This window comes from Papilio polytes, unplaced genomic scaffold (assembly GCF_000836215.1).
Source record: "Papilio polytes unplaced genomic scaffold, Ppol_1.0 DF824347.1, whole genome shotgun sequence".
NCBI lineage: Eukaryota > Metazoa > Arthropoda > Insecta > Lepidoptera > Papilionidae > Papilio > Papilio polytes.
Genome location: NW_013524857.1, coordinates 109,577 through 120,124, shown reverse-complemented (window position 1 = coordinate 120,124; position 10,548 = coordinate 109,577). Strand labels below are relative to the sequence as shown.

The 10,548-nt window shown below is 35.3% G+C and overlaps 2 protein-coding genes across 2 annotated transcripts; both read left to right on the top strand.

Annotated features, from left to right (window-relative positions):
• The first annotated feature begins 241 nt into the window (after positions 1-241).
• Positions 242-2,791, top strand: LOC106099635 (carboxypeptidase B-like). Its single transcript, XM_013278235.1, has 6 exons — positions 242-318; positions 727-936; positions 1,165-1,264; positions 1,409-1,528; positions 1,604-1,792; positions 2,132-2,791. Exons 1-6 carry the CDS (start codon positions 248-250, stop codon positions 2,732-2,734), a joined length of 1,293 nt encoding a protein of 430 aa, XP_013133689.1. The 5' UTR covers positions 242-247; the 3' UTR covers positions 2,735-2,791.
• Positions 2,792-4,942: 2,151 nt separating this feature from the next.
• Positions 4,943-7,717, top strand: LOC106099617 (carboxypeptidase B-like). The gene is made up of 6 exons (XM_013278210.1): positions 4,943-5,054; positions 5,271-5,480; positions 5,893-5,992; positions 6,092-6,211; positions 6,573-6,761; positions 6,992-7,717. The coding sequence occupies exons 1-6, from the start codon at positions 4,984-4,986 to the stop codon at positions 7,586-7,588; spliced, it is 1,287 nt and encodes a 428-aa protein (XP_013133664.1). The 5' UTR covers positions 4,943-4,983; the 3' UTR covers positions 7,589-7,717.
• Positions 7,718-10,548: the final 2,831 nt, after the last annotated feature.

Genomic DNA, 10,548 nt, shown 5'->3' with positions numbered 1-10,548 from the left:
TTTAATTTACATAACATTAATGAATATGATAAAGTTCGTAGCGATAATATTACTCATTGGAAAATACATCAGAAGTTAAAGATTCGCCTTCTTTGAATCAAATATCTGATTTTTATTATCTTCTGTTAATATTTGATATTGATTTATTATTAGCTGGTGATCGATTTATCTATAAATATTATTAAGAATCTATATTATAAAAACAAAATGAACGGAAAACCCTCGCCATTTAGCATCGGTAATCAACATGTTTAAAACAGTGTTATTATTTACTCTATGTTTTAGTTTCTCGCTTGCCAAACATGAACATTACGATGGGTAAGTGTTTTGATTGTGTTTATTATAGTAGTTACCGCGGAAACGAATCAGGAATGATATGATGAACAATGCCAAAGCAACATTAATGTTCATAGGAGATAACGGACAATTTTAAACAAATATGGCTAGAGGTAATTTTTTTACAAATGACCATGTACATATTTTACGGAATATTATTATCGTCATCATCCGTCTGTATCTGACCACTGCTGGATATACCCCTAGATATGAGACTTAATGAACTCTAACTGATTCTAGCAAGTAAGGCACTGATCTTAAGTGATACTTGAATGAAGAAGTGATCAGTGAAAGTTCCTCACCTTATCGCCTCTATTACTGGCTTGCCTTTATTAAAACCTTCTTTGATTGACACAGAAAGTGTTATTTAAATTAAAATTTCTTTACCAGCTACGTCGTGTATAAAATCACAGTATCCGATAAACAACAAGCGGAACGAGTTTATGCATTAGAGAATGAGCTGCTTTTCGACGTATGGTCGTATGCCGCTCCATCCATTCCAGGATTGGTCCTCGTTCCTGGACCGATGCGAGAACGCTTCCAGACTGAAGTTGGTAATATCGGAGCGCAGTACGAACTTCAAGTTGATAATGTTAAAGAGTAAGTATAACTGGATATCTCAACGCATTTTCCTGCAAAAACTTGGTAACGGACCTTATAATATGGATAAAAACCTTTGAAAAAAAATCAAAATTTCGATATATCTTGTAGTGAACCATGATCTTAAGTTAGTTTGCTAACATACTCAATATGTTTTTAATAGTCGTTGCCACATTCAGGAATAAGCTAGATATCGCCAGTTTAATTGTTTATCAATGGCTTTTCCAGGGTAGTGGAATTGGAAGAAAAACTATTAACCACCGCTGCTTCCCGTAGTAAGAAAAGACCCGGACGACTTTCATTTGACAAGATTCATCGCTATGCAGAGGTATGTGTGTGCTGCCTCTTAGAGAGTAAATACTCTTTTCTTAAAAGATACCAAGTCTCTGTGTCGTTCAGTAATTCCAGAGGCTGGCCATTACACAGGTCGCTCTAAAATTATAATTAATTTTACTTTTGAATTTTACTTCAGGTAAATTCTTTCCTCGACGACCTTGCTGAGAAATACGACACTGTGACGGTTGTGTCCGCTGGAAAGAGTTTTGAAGGTCGTGATATTAGATACTTAAAGATATCTACCACCAACTTCCAGGTAACTAAATTTTGAATTGCAACAAATTGGACTGAATTTTGAATAACCTTAAATTTCTGTCTCTTAATATTTCAGGATACCAACAAGCCTGTTATTATGTTACAATCCTTACTCCACGCAAGAGAATGGGTAACCTTACCAGTGACTCTGTACGCTATCGAGAAACTAGTTATTGACATTACCGACAGGGATCTTGTTGACAACATCGACTGGATCATCTTGCCCATCGCCAACCCTGATGGTTATGAATTCAGCCATGAACATGTAACTAACTTTATCTTTTTTATTTTTTGGGTGTACACCTGAAATTAAACTATCGCACAACTGTTTGGCCTCGTATTGATTTCTATGAGCATATTTGAACGTGCCCACGCTACTTGATTTATAGTTGTGCAACTAAACAGTTGAATTAGCTGCAAAACAATCGACAATCACACAACCATTGTGCGATAATTTAGTTAATGGTGTGCGCTCACTTTTTAAATATCGGGAAGAGATTAAAATTTAGTTTATCGCAAACAAGGAAACAATCATAATATCCAGGTATTATGAAAACAAAACTTGATGAATTTTTCAAACTAATCTGCTTGATATATATTTCAGATTCGTTTCTGGAGGAAGACTCGTTCCACCGGCCATACCATTACCAACTTATGTGTCGGAGTCGATCTTAATCGGAATTTCGATTACAATTTCGGCAGATGGTCTAGTGATATTGCTTGTTCCGAAGCATACCACGGTAAAGGTCCCTTCTCTGAACCCGAAAGTCAGGCTGTCCGCAACATTGTCTTAGAACACTTGAACCGCATGGAGTTGTACTTCGATGTTCACAGCTACGGTAGCATAATTCTTTACGGCTTTGGTGATGGCATTCTTCCACCGAATGGTCTAACACTCAATTTAGTTGGTGTAAAAATGGCTCAAGCTATAGATGCGGTCAAATGGCCTTCAAAACCGAATTACCTCGTTGGTAACCTAGGTTTAACATTTTCGAATGTATCAGGAACGGCGATGGATTATGTTCAAGGGATTGGTGTACCGCTTTCTTATATACATGAAATGCCTGCACATAATAATGAAAACAACAGCCTTACTGGTACTTTGGTAGATCCGAATTACATCGAACAAGCGGGATATGAAACATGGGAAGGTATCAATGTTGGTGCTAGATGGGTGCTACAAAATGCCAGAAGGAATAAGCATTAACGACATGTGTTGTCCGAAATTTAGCGGCTTTCTTGTATTGGTATTTGAATAAATATTTTCGACATGTTTTAAATAATATGCAACTTTTTTTTATTATCAGACTTCCAATTTTCCACTATTAATAAAGCAATGATTTATGAAGAGTTAATTTAACTTCATATTAGTGTGATTTAATAATCTGAAGCCGGGAATCGGGCAAAACAATTTAGAAGACAAACAATATGTAACAATGTAATAATTTGTCGCAATTTGTAAGAAAGTATTAATCGTAAAGGCAAAACTTTTGTCATATTTTCTTGTGCCTGTGAATTCGGTGAAAAAAAAAATAGCAAAATTCGAGTCATTCAGTTTTGCTATTATTTTATACCAGTTTTAGAAGAGTCATGAAATTTTATCTCTACTAAATAAATAGAAATTATTATGATCTTTGATACCGTATTAGTTTGGAATTAAATAGAAACGTTGTGTGTACATGGCAGAAAATATCATAATAGCAAATACATGTGTTAGTTATTCTGCTCAACAAAAATTGTCAGGGACCGACAATTTTTATCTGAATCGTTTATTTAATTACATTATCTATTTCTGAAAGTTTATCTGGCTTATCTTCAAGAAAATTTGTCGAATCTAATATCCGTTAACTCTTTGAATATACACAGAGTTGAAAAATTACTTGTCATATCAGAATTATTAAGGAATTCATTTAAATGTTTTATTTTTCTATCAGAATAAGCGGATATTACGCACATAATACATATAAATAGATTAACTCTTATCTACCAGACATTTTCTTATAGATTAGAAAATATTTCTTATTTCGTAATATTTACATATTTAGTTTCAAGACAATGTTTAATCATGGAACTTTAAAAATGAGTGAAAATCGTTATTATGTGAATGTATTCAAAGATGCTTATAATCCCTAGAGACCTACAGGAAAATTAAAAACGAAAATAAAGGGGATAGGTTTGTTTTTATTGGGTTTTTTTATCTATTAAGATAAATCAAATCTACTGGACTGATTTGAAAAAATCTCACCATTAGAAAGCTACGTCACCAGTGAGTAACATTAGGTATATTTTTTAATTTAACGCCGGCGAAGTCGCGGGCAACAGCTAGTCGTTAATAAAATAAGATCCCTTATTGATAAGCATTCTTGATCAAAGCCCTGCTTCCCTCCCCCAGCTTAGGGCATCGCGCTGCCCCCCCTACCCATCATAGATCATAGTCCTCCCCCTAATGCGTATATCAATAAATATTTATATGTTGATAGTAAGGGTCATTTAAAGTTTTTTTTCTTGAAATTAATCAATAAAAAAAATATTTCTGTTGCTAAAAATATCAACCTATCTACATGTGTAATAAAATGTCCACAAACAAGTTACTTATAATGTGGATTACATAAAGGCGACATTTCAATTGCTTCATTGATTAAAAATTATCTTTGGATTGTGTGAATTACCGTCGTCAACTAATATAAAACAAAGATAATACTAATGCCTATTAAAAATGCACTTTCGAAGAAAAAAGAACGAAACAAAAATAGCTGTCAAAGAAGTACAAGGAACTGGTACAGTCGTTTACTGGCCGAAGGACGAAGGAACCAATGAAGTAGTATATGGCGTGTTCACGCATTGTAGACTAGACCAACATACAATTAGTCGTTAAAGCATCCAGAGACGTCAAGAGAGTTCAACACAGGGTAGGCATCTGCCAAAGGGATATTTTTAATTTTTGAAAACCCCGTTTTCACGAGGAGGCAACAACCAATACAGTTCGAAATACAATGTTGGTAAATACAATTTACAAAATAAGAACTTAACAAATGTTCTTCGTACCTTATACAGCGCGCCTTTGACTAAACTCTCGCACAACTGTTTAGTCGCGCTATGATTCCTATGAGTTTATATGGCGGTGAACACACTACTCGATTTTTAGTTGTGCAACTAAACAGTTGTGCGATAGTTTTGTCAAAGGTGTGCGTCCGCTTTTAAGATTTAAATATCAGTTGCTGTCCTAAATGTAGAGACGTTTGCACCTGTGCATGTAATAATGCTCTACTTACATTATCATTGAGTTATAAAATCATTATCTCCTCAACATAATCCCATACTATTCTAATCCACGTAGATTATTGATTTTAGCAACTGTTCGGTTATCTGTAAGTACCTAGGGGCAATATAATAAAAACCAAGTTGCTGCCGCGTTTACTCCAGTTTGAGAATTGTTGGCCAAGGAAGTTGGTCAAAATGTATAAATTTGTATTTCTACTCGCCCTTTCCATCGGTTTGGCTCTTGCCAAACACGAAGAGTATGATGGGTAAGATTTGTAATGTAATTATTACTACCTTAAAAACTTTACAATAAAGCAGATTATGTAAATAGTAGCGTGGAAATACGTTTTGGTCAGCAAATTTAGTTTTTTCTCTACCTCGTCAACGCAATTAATCCCCGCGGTCTTCGCGCGAGGCACCACCAAGTAGGTCGCGATGATTCTAAGATAACTCGTTCTTTAATAAAATCTATTTTATTTCAGGTCCCTCGTATATCAAGTTAAAGTAAGCAATGTGGAGCAGGCGCAACAAATTTATGCGTTAGAGAACAAATTGGGCTTGGACATGTGGTCGTACGCCGCGCCTTCTAGCCCAGGTTTGGTCCTCGTCCCCGGTCCAATGCGCCAGCGATTCCAAACTGAAGTTGCAGCCCTCGGGGCGCAGTATGAACTTCAAATTCAGAACGTAAAAGAGTGAGTATGCTTCATTTGTTGTCAACTAGATTTCGCTTGCGACTCCATTCGCATGGAATTAAAAGAAAACAAAAATGAGTAGCATATGTGTTCTTCCAGACTATCCACTACATCTATACCAAATTTCATTGAAATCCATTTAGCCGTTTAGGCTACAAACTCTAACAATCATTCATCTAAACTTTCGCATTTATAATTTTAGTAAGATTGTTATTAGATAATCTTTACCGTTTTTAAGAAAGAGATTCGATTGAGGATGGTGTCTGATAGCTGTCCAAGTACGTGAAAAATTTGTAACAATTACATGAAACTCTTTAGAACGTTTTTAATAGAAGTGTTTTGATCGCTAAAGACATGTGAATAAAAGAATCGGTTAAAAATTTAAAGTATGAGTAAACGTAATAATTTCCAGAGCGATCGAGTTGGAAGAGAAACTGTTGGCGACAGCAGCTTCCCGTAACAGCAGCAGGAGTGGTCGTCTTACTTTGGACAAGATCCATCGCTATGCTGAGGTATGTTCTTTTCTCAACTTTTTCTTTGCGATTATCGTTCATGACTTGGTATTGAAATTTAAATCAACGTCAATAATCTATTTTCATTTAATTTTCAAGATCAACGCCTACCTTGATGAGCTGGCTGAGAAATACGAAACAGTGACCGTTGAATCCGCTGGCAAGAGTTTCGAAGGTCGTGATATCAGATACCTGAAGATTTCCACCTCAAAATTCGAGGTAAGATAATTCTGAAACATACAAGATGTCAGAAAATCAATTCCAGTCACCATCCTTATGCTACTCCCGTAGGCTCGGTGCAACAAGATTTGTCCTCCAAATAACTCTATCATACGTCATGTCAGTCATTACTCCCTTTTTGATCATGTCACCTTTCACGCAATACATCCATCTCTTTCTTGGTCTACCTCTACCGGTGTACCCTTCCACACTCATAACTAACGTTCTGCTTGTAACATGCGATTCATCCCTCTTCATAACATGTCCATACCATGCTAAACTTTTACTCCTTATCTACTCTATCACTGGGGCTACTGCCAGTATTAGAATTATTAACCATTACTTATTTCTTTCATTCTAGGATCTTAGCAAACCTGTTGTCGTGGTTCAGTCCATGCTTCACGCTCGTGAATGGGTAACTTTACCAGCTGCTCTCTACGCTATTGAGAAATTGGTTGTCGATATCAGCGACAGGGATTTGGTTGACAAAATTGATTGGATCATCATACCTATTGCCAACCCCGACGGATATGAATTCAGTCACACCAACGTAAGATTTTTAAGTTATTATGTAGTTAGAAAAATTTTTAGTTAGAACATTTAGTCCGCTGACAATATTGTTGTAAGGATACAAAATGTTTAGCTAATCAATTAAAGTTCTGGTAATAAATTAATGTCTTTCAAACTAAGATTAATTTGTAATTTAAAATTAAAAACTATATTTTATCTTCTAATCTGCAAAATTACTTATTGTTATATTATTCACTTAATTTCTTTCAGACCCGTTTCTGGAGGAAGAACCGCTCTACCGGCCACATCATCGGTAACCTGTGCCAGGGTGTTGACCTTAACCGTAACTTCGACATCAACTTTGGATCATTATCCAGCAGCAACCCTTGCTCCGAGACCTTCCACGGACCTGGACCTTTCTCTGAACCCGAGAGCTTGGCTATCCGTAACATCGTCCTCGGCAACATGAACCGTATCGAGCTGTACCTTGATATCCACAGCTTCGGCAGCTTGATCCTTTATGGATACGGCAACGGCGACCTACCCGCTAATGCTCTTACTCTCAACGTAGTCGGCGTAAGAATGGCACAGGCTATCGATGCTGTAAAATGGGAATCCAAACCCAACTACCGTGTTGGTAACGTTGCTCTGATCTTGTACAGAGTATCTGGTAGTGCTCCTGACTACGTCCAAGCTATTGGTATTCCTCTAGCCTACACATACGAATTGCCAGCTTACAGAAACCAAAACAACAGCCTGAACGGTTTCCTGGTAGACCCAGACTTCATTGAGCAAGCCGGTGTTGAAACTTGGGAAGGCATCAAAGCTGGAGCTAAATGGGTGCTGCAAAACACCAGAAGGAAGTAATTTCTTTTGAACTCTTCTCCAATAATCTTTAACATTTAATTTCTCTATGTTATTCCATTAAATTATTGATATTATCAATAATGTGTTATGATGTCTGTGAACTTAAAATATCGACCAAAATTGTCAAGAACACTAACGAAGAGTGAGAATATAAACACGAAAGAAAATAAATAATTTAAAATAACATGATACTTATTTTTACATTACCTTTAAATTATAACTAGCAATAGAAATAATAAGAATCTTTAACCATTTAAGTATATTATTAAATAATTTCTAATTAAACAAAACAAAGGGAAACCAGATTTAGTTGAATTGTTTCCGATCAAAGGACATCAAACAAAAGTTTAAGAAGAACAAAACAATTCCACAGTCGTCTTAAAATAATTATAACAAGAAATTACTGATTTATAAACCATGCTTTTATTATTCTGGATTTTTTGTTTTTATTGTCAATTAATATCTTTGCGTACCAAACACTCAAATATCTCTCCTATATGAGAATCGGCCCCTTATATTTGAGTTACAATACATACATTAATTATTATTTACCAAAAAATACAAAAGCTTTCTCTTTATATTATTAGTATACATTAGAACACAGTTATATTTATAAACGGACTTTAGCAATAGAGGTTAAGACACACAAACAACTAAAGATTTATTCAACGCGGCTGATAGCACTGCCATACGGTTAACTGCACTACTGTAACAAATGTTACAGCTATCCGCGTACTATCATCATTTGAACCGCATCAAGCGTTCCGCGAACTCAGTGTATACCTGCCTTTAGTTTGATATACGACTCGATTTAGAAGCAAGTGCATGTGAAATTATACGTCAAGCGGTGAGAAGAGACACTGCGGACCGTGAAATACATTTTAACTTGTCGCAGATTATGAGTTACTTAAACTTCTACCTTTTACTAAAAGTGATCAAAGCATATTTAAAGATAGTTGGATTTTGTATTTATTTTAATAACAACTAGCTTGCCCCCGCGACTCCGTTCGCGTGGAATAAAAAAATACAAAAGCGTGTAGCCTATTTGTTCTTCCAGACTATCCTCTACATCTGTACCAAATTTTATCGAAATCCGTTTAGCCGTTTAGGCTACAAACTCTAACAAACATCCATCCATCTAAACTTTCGCATTTAAAATATTATTGAGACTAGCTGTTGCTCGCAGTTCATCCCCGTGAAATAAAAAATATTGCCTATGTTACTCACAGATAAACTACCTTTCTAATGGTGAAAGAATTTTTGATATCGGCTCAGTAGTTTTTGGGTTATTTCAATATATACAAAAATACAAATCTTCCCTCTTTATAGTATTAGTAAAAATTAAAATACGCATGGTTTTGATGCTAATAATTAAAAAACACAAAACCTGTTTCTATATTAATCAAAAGTATGTACAAAACACTTTATTCCTTTCGCTTATTAAAGTTGGTCTAAACTTTGATAAGCTTTTTGAAAGCTGTTCGAACTGCACGTAGAAGTGCTTTATAAAATGCACCGTGATTAAAGTTTGCTGAGAAAACATGTCAAATGTCATAACCTGAGTGCGAATGCGGACTTCGTTTCGAAAGGTTATTTTTTTGACAACCGTACGGACTGCAGTGAGCAGAGTGAATTAAAAGTTCAAAGTACGTTGAGTGAACAAAAAAGTATGAAGTCTTTCGACTATCATCAGACATTTTGGGGTCTATTCTAATATCTTCGAGTAGGCGTGGTGTATGGGTAATTTAATGAAGCGATAGTTTTAATAATCAGGATGCTTATAATCGGTAGTACTACAAATTACACTTTACTTTAACACTGATATATAGTTACGAAACAATTTTTAACTAAATGGAGAATAACGTCCATCGAACACGTGGTCGCGCGCGCACCGCGTAGCGATTTGGACTGTCACTTTTATAAGATGGCCGCCGTTCCAGTGCTCGATGTTCGTTATGGAAATGGACTGCGCCGACAAGTAAATTAACATGCAGTGTTTAACAACACATAGCCTCTTAGGTATTGAATTTAAAAATGTAATGAAAAATACTGTGCTGTACATCGATTATACTAATTCTTTTGAAAAGAATACTGTTTCTCTTCGTAATAAATACAGTTTATAGTATAGTAGCTGTTAGCGACTTCATCCGCGTGGAATTATAAAGGGCATAATATTTAGCGTATTACTCAGTGATAATATACGAGTAGCTATAGATTGGTGAAAGAATTTTTAAAATCGACCCAATAGTTTATAAATTATTTAAATATATGCATTTTTTATATTTACATACTTTACAACATTAGTATAGACTAATTGTTCCCCTGCGACTTCATCCGCATAAACTTATGAAAATGTTATTTTATAGTTTACATGTGTCAAATAATCAAATGCAAATGAAAAAAATACCAATTGCCTTACTATGGCAATTTTGCTTTCTTGAAGTTGGTACTATTAGACAACTTATTTAATTGATACTGTCGCTTTTAACTCAGAGCAATACTTCTCGTCAAGACTCAAGTTACGCGCCAATCTATCCATACTTCTAGTGACATTGACAGCTGTCAGCTAGGGACGCGACGCCCATGCCGACAATCTAGAGTTGCGCCAATTCTACAGCACGGTACTAATTTTATTCCTAACAGTACCAACTTATGGTCTCTTTCCCACATTAGGGGATTTATCCAAAATATTAACACCCTATGTTTAATGGCGTGAAAATAGATAGTCTAAAGCATGACGTAAGTATAGGGCTTTTTATTACAAAAATAATTATTTAAAAATATGCTATAATTGCTGACATCTTAGGCAACAAAGAAGTGTGTGTTTACGCTTTATTATAATAGTATAGATTAAATTAAACGTAAGGTGGCTTAAACGTGTTTTAGTAGATAGTAAATGATGTTTCATTTTGTAAATATGTAAACTTAGATAGCGTTGGAATACCAGCACGGAGTGACGG